Below are 17,104 nucleotides of genomic sequence, written 5' to 3' on the forward strand. Positions count from 1 at the left end.
TTACCCCACGTGCGCGTCTTTTCGCGCCGTTGTTGGAGATGCTCTAAAAAGATACTCAGAACAGGAAGCACCCATCCTCCTTTCAAGAAAAAAAAAGATACCCAGCCTCTTTTTTTTTGAGACAAGATACCCAGCCTGTGGCGCGTGCACGCGGTGACCAGGCCTCTTGGGCTGGGCGTTAGAGTTTTCCCTAGGGCCCGCCTGGTGGTGACCGGTCCACATCCATCTTAATGGGCCGGGCTGCGAATCCACGCTGAAACCCTAAGCGCGCAGCCGGCCGTTCCCCTGCTGATCATCGCCGCAGACAGAGGTCCGAAGAAGAGGAAGGAAAAGGCTCTCTCCCCCTCTCTTCCCGTATCTCCCGCACGGCGGCGCAGCGTGGCCGGCGGCGATGGCTTTCTGGCAGGCGCGCGACTTCCTGTTCTGCGGCGTGTGCGGCACCCTCCTCGACTTCAACTCCCACCGCTACGCCTCCTGCCCTCTCTGCGGCTTCAAGCGCAAGGCCAAAGGTCTCCCCCCTCCCTCCCATCCTTTCTCCAGGCCCAAGTTTACTCCTCTCTACGGACCCCCAATCACAGAATTCTTGGTCCCAAGCATCCTTGTGACTGGCAATCCCGTGGCTAATGCAGAACCGGCCCCTTATTTTCTGCAGATATCGAAGGGAAAGAAACTCGGTACGCGGTCACCGCGGAGGTACGCCCCTCTCTCTCTGTCAAAATCAACCAATGGTTCCAGGCGAAGAACTAGGTGTGCAGGATGGCTTATATACTGCGCTAATTAGATTGCAGTGTCGTGTTTCTTGAAGGAATACACTGGTCCTGCCAAGCTACTGCTGGACTTGAGAAAATTGTTCAGTCTTTTGGAATGCATGAATTAGCTTAATTAATTAAATGGAACAAATTCCATACATTAAGAATTGATGATTTTCTAGCTCGGGATGTGTAAGCTTACCCTAGAACTGTTATACTTTGACAATTTTGATCTTAGGGTCTAGCATAAGATACCTGTTGAGGGAATGAATTCCATAAATTAAGAACTGATGGTTATCTAGCTCGGCGTGTGTAAGCTTACCCAAGAACTGTTATACTTTAACAATTTTTGATTTTGGGGTCTAGTATAAGATACCTGTTGATTCTAGATCCTGCTAGCTTGGCATGTGCAGATTCTTTTACCAGGCAACACAAGTTTCTATTTTAGCAACACGTGCTTGATTTTGAATTGTATATGTTGTTGACAGGATATTAGAAGAGAGCTAAAGATGAAACCGTTTGTGGTTCTTGAATCGGCGCCAAATATGGACATAATCGTGCAAAGATCCCTGGTAAGCTAAATTATTTGCCTTTTCCCCCTGGTTATTACTTTTTGGGTGGATGGATGGATACCTTGAGCGTTTCACATATATCCTCTTCTGCCTTTAGACAGAGCGAGCCTGTCCAGAATGCAACCATCATGAACTCGAATATTACACGAAGCAGGTTATTTGCTGACCTTCAGCTTTAGTTATGATTTTCTCTTTCTAGTTCTGAATCCTACCGACCTTCTTGACGTGCAATTGCAGCTTCGGTCAGCGGATGAGGGGCAGACTATCTTCTACGAGTGCCCGGAGTGCGGCCACGCATTCAATGAGAACACCTAAGAAAGAAGATTCCTACTATCAGTGTATGGATATGGCCAGAAGAAACTGCTCCTGCCATTGGTTGACAAATCGATGTTCACCGAAATTTCTCCTGCCCTGGGTTGACCATTGATGTTCCAGCGTTTTGGCGTGTATTCTAATCTTCAATGTTACCTGGGATATGTGAATGCTCGCTTTCTATCTAACGCTTTTTTATGGCACCTGTCTGTCTGATGTATTTGACTGAATGTGGCCATAGAAAGAGCAGAATGTCTTGTTTCTGAAGGTGGTTGGACTGATTGCTGCCTTTTTGTAGCGCATCGTGATTATTCATGATTATACACGCTTTGTTGACCGGTTTTCTCTCAAGTTGAGCTTCACTGACTTCGACCGAGTTTATAGAGAAAAATATCTATAGCTACCACATCAAATATATCTTGTGATGAATCTAGTGTATTCTAGATGTTCGACAATTTCATCTATAAATTTGGTTAAAGGTTACAAAGTTGGACTATAAAAATCTAATATGCACTATATATTTTGGGGCAGAGTGAGTAGATAGTCCTGAGGCATATGTCATGTCATGCACAAAAATATACTTGGATCCAATCATTTTCAGCTAAATTTCAGGGCACGGTTCTGTTACAAAAACTCCGACTGTTCTATGGAACTAAGCTAGATTATACAAATACAAACGTCGCTATATAATACTTGGATCCAATCATTTTCACCCGGATTTAATTTACAAGTGTATATACCGGCCGTAAAATAATTTTTGTCCGGAATAAAAATGACGGCTCAAGGTCTATCAATGGTATTTAGGAGCAAACAACAATCCAAACGGGGCCTAAAAGAATTATGCCTCATTTTACGAAATAATAAAAGCCTAAATTTTAATCTTTGTCAGCATATAAGTGTCAACGGATGGGTAAAAATATACTCTAGATGTACCAGGCAATTAAGAAAACTGATACCAACAGCAAGAAGTTTGGAGCATTGGCATTGACCAGATTTATACCCAGTGAATGTTACGCAACAGTTCTGGGTACAGGTAAACCTACTCCATCCCCATTGACCTGCCACAATTACGACAATTCTGAGACCATCTACACTTTCAGGAGTTGTATTCTGAATACAGTAAACCTTGACCAATCTTGGGCACCCAAGGCCGATGATGGGACGAAAAAAAGAAAAAGAAAAGAAAAAACAGAGCTCCTAGGTAACTCATGCCAACTTATGGTCAAGGATGTTTCACCGACGATGACACCACAATTGTTTCCACCGCAAAACTGCACTCCGCTGGATGTCCATGCCTCACTTTCATCTGCAAAATTGATAGTAGCAATTAGATGGAACAGCATCGCATATGCGATATTTAACTGCGCGTAAAACTGGCGCACTTACATGTACAAGATCCACACCACCCAAGCGCCTTGTAAACTGTTTTGGTTACTTCAAATAAATCAAACCTCAGTATAAACACGGCTATGTTTCAGGTTTCATAGGAGGCTCGTCCTTCAATCCTTTCGTCAGCAGATCATAATTGATGGATGCAAGTTGTGAAAGATTCTGCGGCAAGAAGAATTTAGAAGAATGATATGCAGCATATATGCACGAGGGGGCTAATAATAAAATTTCACGGATGTATATTTAAGGACTAATATCATATTTGAAACCAGATCGCAATCACAATGACAGGTGAAAACTGTTATTTGCAGTGCCGGGTCATTATTAATAACTTTGGGATGGATTCTGTGGCCAGAAGAATTTACAAGGGCGATGCACAAAAGGGACTGGATTTACATTTTAAGGACTGGTTTCGCATTTGAAACCAGACCACAGATGCAGTGACAGGTCAAAACTGTCATTTGCAGTGTTGGAACATTACTAATAACTTTGGGTATTTGTACTATGTGTATAATGTGTTACAGTGGATAAATGAACTATAGCTTAACCAACTCACCCATAGACGACCACCATTTATAGTAACTTAGCATTCAATATTTGCCTCTGGCTACTATGGCAATGATTGTGCGGAATATTTGCATCTGGCTCTTAACAGTATACGATGATGTTAAAATGGTGATATTTAATGCCAAGCAGTGGACAGGACGCGTAAATTTAGTAAAAATGGTTGGATGTAGAAACTATTACAAGATTGCAGATTTTGGGGATCAAAAAACTCTACTACAAAACTACCAAGTTTTAGGATGCATCCAAGTCCCACCCAGGCTCACTTCATACTTACAAAATACTACACCATTCCCACACAGCACGCCAAATTGCCTGTCCACCAATCGGACAAAGCAATTTTCTTGCAATTTGGTCCTTGAGCTGTCATTTTCTTGCAATTTGCGTGCAAACTTGTAATATTCAAAATTCACTCGAAGAAAGAAATGTAAGCTATGTTTGATATAGTGGAAAGGGAAGGGCTAACACACACACTTGGGGAACAGTTAATTCAAGATCATTCAATCTATGTGTTGATATACTTCAATCATCATTGGATATGAACGAAAAGTAAGGCCTGTGAAGCTGTAGGTTTACCTTGAACGAGAAGTTACTGAAAGAGTAATTGACATTTGGGCCAGATTCAAAGTCGGTGGGGCCACCTCCATGCTCATCCCCCTAATTCACAATTTTGAAACAGTTTTACCAAAGGAACTGAAGAACATAAAGGTAGATTAACAATCCGAAATGAAAATACAGCTTTTTTTTTTGCTTCCTACAACTACTGAAATTGCTTAATCATGTTCTTTTCAATCACTGAGACAAAAATTATCCATACCATGTCATCTTGGTGATTGCTCACGCAACTACTGCTGCCACTAAGGCTTCCATTCTCACTGGAATCCTCAAACTCATATGCTTCATATATGTTCTCATCTGATGGATTCCAAGAGTAACGGCTGGTGAAGTAGCTGGTATCAAATGCACTATCTGAGGAGGGAACGAAGGCAGCCTGCAAATGATTTTTCTGTTATCCCTGGTATGCCTGTACAAAAGAGATGCAGTTCGTGTCTTCAGAAAATAATCGTTAACACTATCTCACCTTCTGCCTAGCAATGGTATCCCAGCTAACATCCTTAAAGAATGGATGTTGTTTGACCTAAAGGAAATAGGATTAGCAACATCAATCAGGTATATATCATAAAATATTTTAATAGAGTATCAATGAAATAAAGTTCCATGAAAGGAAATTTCTAGCACCATCAAAATACCTCAGAGGCACCATCTGATCCTAGACGTTGATGAGGGTCTTCTGTCAAAAATCTGGAGGAACTTATTGTAAGATCACTCTAGTCTTACTTAAACAATATCGGCAATTAAATAGATCAAACATTTAGAATCTGAGCATGAAGTTGCTAAGCGGTCTTGTAACTGAAATCTGCACCATTGATGGCATGCCTATACTTAAAAGAGAAAATGTACAAAGATTCCAGACTATATATTGCACTGAGAGCACGGGTGACAAACATAGCATATACGGAACATGCTACTACAGTACTACTATTATCCTATTCATAGAAACTGCAAAACTATAAAGGCCGGTTCTATGTCATCTCAAAGTAGAGAGCAAATGCCAAGCTATCCGGCGAACAACTATAACTGTTTGCAATGACATGAGTATGGAAGTACTTGTGTCTATTTGACTCTAAATCCCACCTGTGTAATACAACCAACAATATGAAATTCTAATTAATAAACTTGATCTGAAGCAACTTGTGTGGTGATCGAACAGTTGAAGTAAGCAAGATCGTATGTCAGTTTACCCAACAGCGTATAAATGAATAATAATGGATTATACCTTTCAGGCTTCGATTATTTAGGTGAATCTCATGATAGATCCTTAGCCCCAGTGCTATATTTGGTTATTTACTAAAATCTCCTTTTCGAGGAGAAGGTGGATCATTAGTGTATGATTTAGAAGATACTCCCTCCGTCCCAAGATCCTTGTCTTACATTTGTCTAGATACGGATGTATCTAATACTAAAACATGACTTGATACATCCGTATCTAGACAAATCTAAGACAAGAATTTTGGGACGGAGGGAGTATAATTAGTGGACATGTATGGTTAGGTTTCTTTTGTGTATTGCAACAATAATCAAAATGAATGCAGCCCAAACATGCAATAATATTAGCCCTTTAACTCCCAGATAATGTTCAGGATATCGGTAACTGGTACCATATATCGGTCAGGTGCTGAGTAGGGATAAATAGGCGCATTTTCCAGTTAATCGTCCGATAAATCAGTTAATTGGCTATTCGGTGATCCACCGAGTGGCGATTAACTGACCAAGATGTCGATTGACTGGCCATATTTGGAACAGTGCTCCCAGATCCCAACTCCCCAAAGTACGACAAAGCACAATACCTAAAGCCCTTATTAACATTTGAACAGGAAGCAATAACATACTATCATGTAACGCTATAAATATTATTAATTAAGTACTCAGATGGTTTGGAAAAAATCTTACTTGTCAATTAGATCTTTCGCTTCAAAACTCATCTCTTCTGGGACATGTGGCCAAGGTATTTTGCGATTAAGAATATTGTCAAAAATTGTCTGCAGAAACAAGTACAACAAGAATGTCAAGTTGCATCAACACATCCAGATAACAAAAACCAACATTGAGTTCTAGCAACCAACATTTTATACAGAAAATGCAAAGTATGGTACCTGAGGGTGCTCTGCATTAAATGGAGGTATTCCAACAAGTAACTCAAAAAGAATTACACCTACAGACCACCAATCTGCACTAGTACCTGTGAAGATAATGCACACAGCAAAAAAGTAATAGTCAAGACCAGAAGAAAACATAGAATTTAAACTAAAATTATGTTTATCATTTTACCATGCCCTGTCCCCAAAAGGATTTCTGGTGCTAAATAATCAGGGGTTCCAACCGCAGAACGCTTTTGTCGCCGTGCTCGGTGATCCATTTCCTCTAATTCATTCATCTGAGGTTCATCGTCTCCATACAATGAAGCCCCACTAACAGCAGGGCCAGATAGATCATCTGTGCTATTGATCAGACCAACCTTGGACAACCCAAAATCTGTCAACTGAAGGAAATGAAGATTAAAAACAGCATAAATATTAGGAGGAAATAGACATGGTATCGCAATAACGGAAATGGTATTCTTCCTGCCCGTAAAATGCTTAGAAAATAGGATATTGGGTATGGAAGTAGTGGCTAATGAAATAATTTTAGGCTGCAAGAAATGGGAATTCAGAAACAAACTTGTGTCACAAATATGTTCTTTAATTATGTATAGCACCTCGTAATAAGCCAATGGATCTGCACTAAGCTTAAATTTGACAGTGCCTTGTGTTTTTCATCAGATTTTTAACCATGGCAAATCGAACGATTTTTTATGGAAATTTATGTTGTCGCGAGGATGGCAATTTCCTTTAGCAAGCATGGTAGATCCTGGCCAAAAACTGAACATGGCAAGGATTTGCCATGCTTGCTAAAGGAAAAATTACCATCCACGCGACAACATAATTTTCCCTTAAAAACATTTGATTTGCCATGCTCAAAAATTTGACGTTCGATTTGTAGCGAAATCCTATGTTTTTCTCCAAGAAAAAAAATCATGGTTTTTTAGCATTACCTAATACGCTAACACGAAGCTCGGAGCCTCTGAAATCCAAAAAAAAAAAAGATGACATGGTGGCATTATAAATTTCTAATAACGCATCATGGACTTGAATATTGATTATACTCAATAGCATGTAAGTTGGCTGGTTATTTTATCTCCTGTTACAAATCTGATTTTCTTCTATCAAAGTAAATACAACCAGTAACCAAACAGAAATAAGAATCACATTTGAAAAATAAGAATGCTATTCTACAACTATCAAATGTGGAAGATGCAATGATTCGGAGAGAGGTCAATTATCATCTGTGTGCGTTACCTTTACATGCCCATCATGAGCAATCAATAGGTTGTCAGGTTTTAGATCTCTGTGAACAATCTGCATGGAGTGCAAATATTCCAAAGCTAGCACCTGCAGCATATTATTTTTTAATAAATTGGCAGGGAGAAAATGAGAAGTGCTCAGACACAAACTTGTAAATAAACTTACAACTTCTGCAAGATATACACGAGCAACATCTTCATCCAAGCACCCTAAATTTCTCAGTAAAGAATACAGGTCGCCTCCATTTAAGTACTCCATGACCAGATACAAATTTTCCCGAGAGGTAAACGAATAGAAGAAACGAACCTTCCAAAAGCATAACCATTTTAGAATCAAGTTATATCCTAGTTGATAGTCATAACTGTAAGTTCACTCACCACAAAAGGATTCCTGACCGTGATCAATATATCGCGTTCAGCCAATATACTTTCGACGGCATTTTTTCGAATCATATCTGCCTTCCTAAGTACCTGCTTAAAGTAGAGGAATCCAGCACATGAGTATTCTTCGCCATGAAACAAATGAAAGCTTTACCAGAGCAAATTCAAATTTGCTGCTGTACTTCTACATGAACATAAGCTGAGAAGCGTTTAGTAGTAAAATCAGTCCCATGGTATTGATTTATGTGGTGTGTCAGCATGCAATCAAGTCCTATCAAAAGCACAATACACATCCATTCTTATGGAAAGTGATCATGTAATATGATCCTTTCCGAAACCTAGTTTTACGTGCTAACAAACATGAATAGGCAAAGATGGTAGTCCAGATTGAAATGTGAGAACTAACACTAGCTATACTCGACCTTTTCTTTTTCTTGAATTAGCAAGCTGGGAGCCAATACAAGGGGAAAATGCCCCCATCCCTGAAAACTAAAATCCCACAAGAACTTCTCTCTGTCAGGACATTCATGTAAGCCCGCTAATGTTTTTCAATCCAATTACTTGCTCCATGCCATTTTTGGTACATTCACTAAAAAAAATATACTGACAGATGACATGAGTATCTACAAAAAATACCTTTATAGCAAAGAGGTCTCCTGTAGTTCTTTTCTTGGCCAAGAAAACACGTCCAAATGCTCCGCGGCTGATAGGTTTTATGATTTCAAAGTCATCGATTGAAGTACGATCCTTGACTGGATGAACAGGACTTGCTCGTAAGCTACGAACAACATCATCTTCTTCGTCCATTATGGTACTCGACGAGTCAACCTTGTCCATATCAACTGAGTCACAAAGCTGCAGGTATTTCTCCCTGAAGGATTTATGAAAATGAGAAGGCAGAATCAATTCAAGAGTTAAAAAAGGAAAATAGTAATACTGTTATAAATGAGCAAAAGTGAAGTTGCTGAAAGAATTGTATTGACTCAGCAGATCCTCACCGGTGGAGCTTTTCTATGCGAGTGCCAAATGTTTGCACTGTGAGGGCTTCGTGCTTCCTACGATTGACAATTTCTTGCAGATCTTCTATGCAAGTAACCAATTGGGACAAAGCACTTTCTTCATCCAGAGGAGTATTTGCAATACATCGTGCAATATCAGCAAGTTCAACAATCTGCACAGATTGAATGGAACTATTTTAGCAACTTGAAAAGTTGATGATGAAGCTGAAGAAATTTCAAATATGAAATGGTTAGCACTTGTTACATTGAAATACATAATTAGATCAATACCAAAGATGCACAATTAGGAAGAACTATCCACATGTCATCCTCAGGTTACGGAGGCGTTTGGCTGGGCCACGGGTAAGGTAATGAGGATACACGGTGCTGCGGCTGTGACGAGGCGATTGCTCGTTTTGTTTGGTTACCCCCGGTAACTGTCGCGCAGAAAAGGCAGTCAATCAACAGAGGTGTCCCAACTAAAAAGTCTCTAGTCCCTGAAAAGTCCCTCCCTGTTTGTTTCCAGGGACTAAAAAGTCCCTAGTCCCTCCCTAGAGGTTATTAAATGACATGTAAAAAACCATGTTACCCCTAGTATAAAGAAGACAGAGTTCGCCGGTCGCCGTTCTTGGATGCCTAAAAGCTGAGAGGAGGTCGCATGATTGGAAGAGAGATTAGCGGCTGCAGTGGTGCCAATGGCAGCAGCAGCACATGCAGCGACAAGATCTGGCGATGGCCGGCCATCGGTGCCCGATACTGTGAGGCAGATATTGCAGCAACCAGATCTGGTGATGGCCGGCCACTGGCGTGGATGCTGCTCGATAGATGAGTGATGTGTCGAGCTCGGCATCTATATGAAGGAGATGTCAAGCGAGAAGAAAGATCAGGACCAGATCATTTAACGGCCAGGGCTGGGCGTAATCGGCTTTGTACAGCGCTGTAATCCGATTCCACAGTATTTAATTCCAGCATAACTCAGGCCCTGTTTGGTTCATAAGTCCTAGGACTTTTTCTAGTCCCAACTTAAAAGTCTAGTCCCTAAAAAGTCCCTCCCTGTTTGTTTCCAGGGACTAAAAAGTCCCTAGTCCCTCCCTAGAGGTTATTAAATGACATGTAAAAAACCATGTTACCCCTAGTATAAAGAAAAATAACAGCCAAACAACACCATGGGGCGGCGAGGCAATGGGTGCAGGGAGGGGCATTGTTGGAGAAGTCCCAAAAAGACTCTTCTTGAGAGTCTTCTTCATTTAGTCCCAAAAAGCAACTTTTAGTTCCTAGTAGTCCCTCCTGTTTGGTTAAAAAGTCTCTAAGAGGGACTTTTTCTAGTCCCTACACAAAAAAGTCCCTGTAAACAAACACCCCCTCAACCAAACATGAATAATGGGTTTGGATGACACTGTAATCAGATGCCAGGCCAAAAACGGTGAAACAAACACGTCCTATATGGTACTTTCTGATTACGTAAGTAACATTGTGCTGGTACTAAGAGCATCTCCAGCCGCGCCCCCAAAAGCCCCCCCCCCCCCCGGCGATTTTTCGGCCGCCGGCGCCGAAAAATCGGCCCAGTCGCGCCCCCAAAGGCCCTTTTTTCGCCGGCTCGGGCCGAAATTGGCGCCGGCGGACCCAGGCCGAACCCGGCGCGCTGGGGGCGCCGGCCGAACCGTTTTTGGCGCGAAAATCGACGGGCCCTCCTTGGCAGCGACTCGTCGCGTCGTCGTCCTCATCGCCTCGGTTCCCGCGGCGGAATCAATGCCAAAGCTGCCGCGCCGGTCAGCCTCCTCCATTGGTGCCTCACGGGCGGCGCAGTGAAGACGGGACGACGCGCGTCCTCTCGCCCGCCACGCGTACACACGGCGGCCATGCGAGTGCCGCCTATATAAGTCGATCCCTCCCGCACCGGTGACGCACAGACTCTCCACCGCTGACGCCCCCGTCCCTCCCTCTCTTCTCGCCGTCTCCTGTTCACACAATGGCCGAGCGCTTTCCAGGCAACGGCGCGGCGGCGAACGGCTTCGGCCGCCGCCACCTTCACAAGGACGAAGCTCGGCTTCTCTATGAGGCCGAGTACCCGGTCCCGCCGGACATGCGGGTGCCCGGGGCTTGGAGGATCAGCGCCGGCGGGGTCCCGGTGCCACCGCCGCCCACCGGGCCGGCGCGTCGTGCGGAGATCGCCCGCATCCGTGCCTCTCTGCCGCAGGCGGCGAGGGAAGGGCCGAGGTACATTCACGACTGTGGGAGCGGTATTTCCGTCGCTGCCGCACCGAGCAGCTCGAGGCCACCAACGGCGTCGTGCCCTCCAGAAGGCTCAACTTCGACGGCCGCCGCCGATGGTGGGGCGAGCCCGGCCGCACGCTGGAGGCCGTCCTCGAGTACATCGAGGGCGGCAACACGCCCAGGCTGGAGTACCCCGCTCCCCCCTCCTTCTCCCGCCGGCGTGGGAGCTCATGGACGCCGAGACGCATGGACCCGGCGTCCTCCTCGTCCGGCCGCTCGTCCGGCTCTCCCTCCCTCCTCCCCGTCAAGCCGGAGCACCAGGACGCGCCGATCAGCCAGCGCACCCGCAGCTCCGGCGTCCGCATCACCGACTCCTCCCCCACCTCTGCCCGGCTGGTCAGGCCAAAGGTGGAGCCCGGCCTCCCCGCGGAGTACGAGGCCATAGTCCGGCACGGCTTCTCCGACGAGGAGGCCCTAAAGTGGGCGCGGGACGACTACCTCCGCGACGAGATGGTCCAGCAGCGCCGAGCCCTGGAGGAGATAGCCGCCCGCCAGCTTGGGCGCGAGGACGAGAACGGCGTGGTGATCCTCGACAGCGGCGAGGACGAGGACGCCCCCGGATCGTCCAACCCACCGCGCGTCGGCGACCCTGGGCAGGGGAGCAGCAGGGACGGCGGCCGCGGAGGAGGCGACGACGACGACGACGGCGGCGGCGGCGACTACACGAAGTTCTACAGGCTCCTCGACATGTAGAGCTTCGCCGGCGAGGGCGACGACGGGTCTAGTAGTGTGTTTTTTCCTTCTTTTGTAAAATATTTTAAATATGTTATGAACTCGCCGAAGTTTGGTTGAATTTGCGCCTTGTTTGTGCCGAATTTTGTTTTTCAAAAAAACGTGGGCGCGGCGACTGGGGAGCATCACGCCCCCAGCGCGCAGTTAGCGCCGGTACGCCCCCAGGCGGTGATTTTTAGCGCCTCCTGGGGGGGGCAACGGCTGGAGATGCTCTAAGCTAATTAATTCTGCAATATAAGTAATTTCCTAACAGAAAAAAAAACGCTAACGGGGATACAAGAATGACTTCCCCTACTATCATGAAAATCTACAGATCCCTTTATGTCGTATTTATGTTATTTATTTTGAGCAGTTAACATTCAGAAGTTGCACAATTGCATTAAATTGTTATAACTCATAAATAAGAGAATAAAACATCAAACATCAGTAGTTCAGTACTCGGCATATATTATCATGGTTACTAGCTTTGCACATCAAACTCATATAAACAAAGATAGGAGTACTAGCTAACTTTTCCACAGTCTGGGTAATTTCACAACTAACAACTTTCTAGCAGAATGATCTGTTACTAATGCAAAAACATAGACATACATATAATAACATAAATTGTATGCATGGCTTACCTGTGGAAGATCGTTACTCTCATTAATCGCACTTCTCCCAGCTAAAAGCATGTCTATATGATTTGATCTTGGAGTCGTTAGTGGAGATCGAGGAGTCATACTTCCTGCCGATGATGTAGCCATTCCATGATCAGATTTCGGCCCAAAGCGAGTCTTACATGTCATTGAAGGAAGATTTTTTATATCATCCAACGAAATAGTGTTATCAGAGTCTTGGAGATAGTCGATCATATCAGCAGAACCTCTTCTAGACCAATCAGACAGTTTTGGAGAGGCACCATCAGATTCTTCATTGATGCTTGGATTTGAAACTTTTGCAGCATCTGGGCTGCTGACAGAATTGATAAGGTCTCTCTGCGTATAAGACTCGACCAACTTTTCAAGTGTTTCTGCAACTCTTACTAAACGTTCATCAACGCTTACACCTTTTTGGTCACACCTGTCAGCGATTGCACAGACTGCCGAATGATTTTCTACGTAATTTGTAGGGATATATTCTTCACATATGCGACACATTATTGAACCCTCTTCAGAAATATTTGGCTGGTCAGACCAGTGTCCCCATGAAGTTTTGTGTTGATGCTTGGGAGGAAGTGGTTGATGTGATACAGATTCTACTGGACTGGTTAACTCAACGCCGCTAGGAATCGTAGCGAGTGTATCTATTTTCTTAGTAGGCGATTCCTCTTTAATAGGGGTAGGTTCTTTTGGGGGCTTTGGAACAGGTGATGGAAAAGGTTTCCAGGAAGAAATCCGTTCTCTGGTTGGAGATTCAACCTCTTTCTTGATATCAGTGTCAAGGGGCAGAAGCTTAACAGGTTTTATCTCCTGGCTTCTTCTCCATTTCAGATTATGCTGCTCTTGACTGTATGATTTTCTTGCATCGCTTTTGCTACTTCTGCTTGTTGTAGCATGTGGACCTGATTGCGTTAAAATCTTGTTATCAGCAGATTGTATAATCTTATCTCGCTGATCCATAACAATTTCATCCTCAGCAAATCCACTCTCCTTGTGAAACTGGAGCAGCCTTGTACATCTTGTAAGGATAAAGAGCATCCGAGTGTAAAGCTTCTTCAGCACACCCATTGGGAGCTCCTGACGTTGATCATCCAAATCTTGCACTATACCTTCACATTGCAGCCAAAGTTCCCCGGGTGTCATTACAGAGCAGCTGCGTGCAAGTATTAACAAATCCTCCAAAGTTTCTTTCCACTCAGGATGAGAGTCTGCGTACTTCTCCATTACACTAACCAAGTCCCCCGCAAAAACTGCCAAATCTGTATTTACCTCTTCCTTTGCCTTCTCAAATCTCACCTGAATAACTTTTAACACCTCCTGCATAGACAACAAATGACAAGATCATAATTATTGGGTAGTAGAAGAATCAGGCAAAAATAAAATAAAAGTGTGAAATGTGGATACAGCATTGAAATCATCTCACTCAGAACAATAACTGAGATTACCTTCAAGTTGTATACGCCTCGAGGTTTCAAGAATGGGAATGGTCGGACCCCTTTGGAGTTCAACTCATGTGAAAAACTCTTTATATCTGAAGGGTTTCTCTTCCTTGGTGCACTGGTAGCCTGCATAATGGCCTTGAAGCGTGGAGACTCGGATTCCTTTGGCGTTTCACAGGCATCATATGCAGACTGCCAATTAAAATGTGGATGCAGACGTGTAAGAAGAAAAAAGGGAAAGTTGGACAACTCATCGTTTACTTGTAAGTAAGGAGTGGAAAGCATATACAAATACATCATTACCACGGTCGCTGGTATTTGGGGCGGAGTCCTCAAATCTCCCGAATGGTTCCGAAATGAATTAGATTTAGCTGTGTATAAGATAGATTATATGCCCACGTATCAGATATGGTTGTCAAGACAAAAGAGCGCCAGAGCAAAGGACCAGGTCAAATGTAAACATCTATTAGCAGAACAAAGAGAACAATCCCCACAAAAGAAAGACGCCAGAACACACAAACATGGTATAGAGTTATAGAGAAGACACACTTGGTTTTAATTTGCATAGAGAGATCCAGCAGCTGTTAGGTATTGCCCTATGGGCATACAAATGTACTCCCTTCGTTCCTAAATGTAAGTCTTTTTAGACATTTCAAAAGGACAACAACATACGGATGTATGTAGACATATTTTAGAGCGTAGGTTTACTCATTTTGCTTCGTATGTAGTCACTTGTTGAAATCTCTAGAAAGACTTATATTTGGGAACGGAGGGAGTAGTAAAGTAGAATGTACTGCATTCGAGCCTACTCGTAATCTTCATATGAGATTCATAAAATCAATTACACCATGCACTATAGGATTGTAATCAGACAGCTATAGCAATACAATATGCATATCTACAGTATCATTCAGTACGCTGCACCAAACACTTTAATATTACGAACAAATGAAGCACAAGCGAATTGCCGAATACGGCTCTGTACCCATCGACAAGTGTCAAGGAAGTGATACTGAGTGACGCCTACCAGGTGTCAGAAAAAAGACTATCATACAATGAATTGTTTATATAGAATTAAGGGGCGCACAATGCACCTATATTTAGTTGGGGTCGCCTTATGCTGAATCACTAAAACAGGTAAGCAATAACGAACATTCTCTTGCCGTTTCGATTTGGCAACGATTAGAAAATTCATTTCGTCAGCACCAGGTATCTGGATACGACATACATCAAGATGAGTTACGCATTTGCGTCACTCGACAACTCAACACATCTAAGGTGAGACTACAGATCATCTGCTGTGTGATGTCTTATCGGAAACCGCCAACTTAGTAAGCAATTGAATAGCATGAATAGCTAGAGCCTACACTCCCATTCGCGGCCTATATGAGAGCTCACCAGCACTAGTACTAAGTTCTAAGCCCTAGCTTCCACCAATCAGTAGCCAGCTTACAGGACTATGCAGCAAAGCCATGAACAAAACTTGCAAACAGGGTACATACACACGCAGGATCACCACTACCTTTTGCAGCGCTCTTCCCTTCCGGTTCCACGGCGCGCACGGGTTGCACGGGCTGCTCGGCGGCCTTTCCCTTGCCCCGGTTACTAGCACTGCCAGCGCTGGTGGAATCGGCCCACGAGCTGACGCCCTTCTTCCCGGAGGCTGTCCCCGCCTGGGAGTGGCCGCGCGCGAGGTTGCTGCTCCCGAGCGCGGCGGCCATCCGCTGGCCCTCGTGCGGCAGCGGGCCGGATCTCGTCTTGATCTTGTTGAGGCCGAGCGAGGAGGCGAGGATCGGCGAGAGCGCGGCGGCGGGGGCCGCATCCCTGAGGTGGTGCTTGGCGGCGGAGGGGCTGGAGGTGGAGGAGGCCGGGGAGGCCCTGGGGGAGGGCACGGCGACGGCGGCGGAGCCGAAGAGCTTGTCGCGCTTCTTGGGGGTCTCGGATTTGGGCTTCTTCTTGTCGGATCTGGAGGAGGCGGAGGAGGAGGCCGGCGAGGCCGCGGAGGCCGCCCCGGGGGCGGAGGTGGGCGTGCGCGGGCTGTTGCTGCCGTCGGGGCTGGAGGACTCGGACGACTTGTGCCGCGACGAGAAGAAGCGGCCCTTGAAGACCATCGCCGCCTCGCCGGAGTTCCGTCGAACAGGTGGGGGCGGGGTGGGGGCGGGGCGGCACACACTGAGCGGAGCGAGGGGGAGGGGGAGCGTGCTGGTGGGGACAGTGCGGAGGAAATGTAGGGAGGGGGGAGGGAGGCGTGTGGGTCGCGTCCCCTCCCCGTCCGCGCCGGCTCTCGCGGCTGGCTCGCTGGCCCGCGTCGCGTCGCGTGCGTGCGTGCGTGACTCAGCCTCTCCACGCCCAGCAGCAACCGCGACTGCCGTTTGACTGGCCGGGCGGAAGGAGCCACTGGAAGAAAACTGGTGGTGAATTCGTATGGTGGTGGGCCGTGGCAGCGGGTCGGGTGGCCCGGCTTGAGGGAAGACCGGGACGGCGGCTCGGACGGGTAGGGCCGGGCTCAGGTTCATTTCGGCATCGAGATGCTGCGAGTGCGTCAGTCAGTGGTGGTGGTCTGCCCGCGCTGGCTGCCAGGGCCCGGTCTGCCAGGGTCAAAGATTCCAGGTCCAAGATGGATCCAGATATTCTTTGTCAAAATCGTAGTAATTTCGTATTACTGCCAAGGACTATAGCTTTATGCGGCGACGGATGGCGTAGTTAAGCAATGATTACTGCCCAAGATCACAATCACACGAACTAATGGATCGACGCGTAGCCGTTTGACATCCTACACATTAAGATAAGTTCATCTCATCCTCACAAAGAAAAAAAAAGATAAGTTCATCTCTAGTGCGATCTCCCCGTGTACCAATGATTCCATGTAAAAAGACCCACTCTATGTTTCAAGTACCCTAGGCGATTAAACCTAACCGCTGCTCTTTCTCTTCCCCCACACAAGGCGGCAGGTTTCTATTGCGATTCTAAGGGCATCTCCAGCCGCACCCCCAAAAGGGCCCCCCAGGCCACTTTTTCGGCGCCGGCGCCGAAAAAACGGCCCAGTCGCGCCCCCAGGACGCCGAAAATCGCCGGTTCGGACCTTTTTTCCG

At 45.5% G+C, this 17,104-nt stretch overlaps 2 protein-coding genes across 2 annotated transcripts; one reads left to right on the top strand and one right to left on the bottom strand.

Moving 5' to 3' along the window:
- Nucleotides 1-262: 262 nt before the first annotated feature.
- On the top strand, nucleotides 263-1,984 carry LOC125550403 (DNA-directed RNA polymerase I subunit RPA12-like). The gene is made up of 5 exons (XM_048713396.2): nucleotides 263-509; nucleotides 653-693; nucleotides 1,238-1,321; nucleotides 1,419-1,475; nucleotides 1,559-1,984. The coding sequence occupies exons 1-5, from the start codon at nucleotides 392-394 to the stop codon at nucleotides 1,634-1,636; spliced, it is 378 nt and encodes a 125-aa protein (XP_048569353.1). The 5' UTR covers nucleotides 263-391; the 3' UTR covers nucleotides 1,637-1,984.
- Nucleotides 1,985-2,573: 589 nt separating this feature from the next.
- LOC125550400 (putative serine/threonine protein kinase IREH1) lies at nucleotides 2,574-16,226 on the bottom strand. Its single transcript, XM_048713393.2, has 18 exons — nucleotides 15,535-16,226; nucleotides 14,316-14,383; nucleotides 14,019-14,204; nucleotides 12,556-13,890; nucleotides 8,927-9,099; nucleotides 8,565-8,799; nucleotides 7,926-8,018; nucleotides 7,714-7,854; nucleotides 7,543-7,635; nucleotides 6,476-6,686; nucleotides 6,301-6,386; nucleotides 6,098-6,186; nucleotides 4,837-4,888; nucleotides 4,668-4,724; nucleotides 4,404-4,577; nucleotides 4,163-4,243; nucleotides 3,020-3,184; nucleotides 2,574-2,939 (listed from the first exon to the last, which is right to left on the bottom strand). The coding sequence occupies exons 1-17, from the start codon at nucleotides 16,121-16,123 to the stop codon at nucleotides 3,101-3,103; spliced, it is 3,747 nt and encodes a 1,248-aa protein (XP_048569350.2). The 5' UTR covers nucleotides 16,124-16,226; the 3' UTR covers nucleotides 2,574-2,939; nucleotides 3,020-3,100.
- Nucleotides 16,227-17,104: the final 878 nt, after the last annotated feature.

The sequence above is a fragment of the Triticum urartu genome, chromosome 4A (genome assembly GCF_056163025.1).
Source record: "Triticum urartu cultivar PI428250 chromosome 4A, HENAU_Tu73, whole genome shotgun sequence".
Taxonomy (NCBI): Eukaryota; Viridiplantae; Streptophyta; class Magnoliopsida; order Poales; family Poaceae; genus Triticum; species Triticum urartu.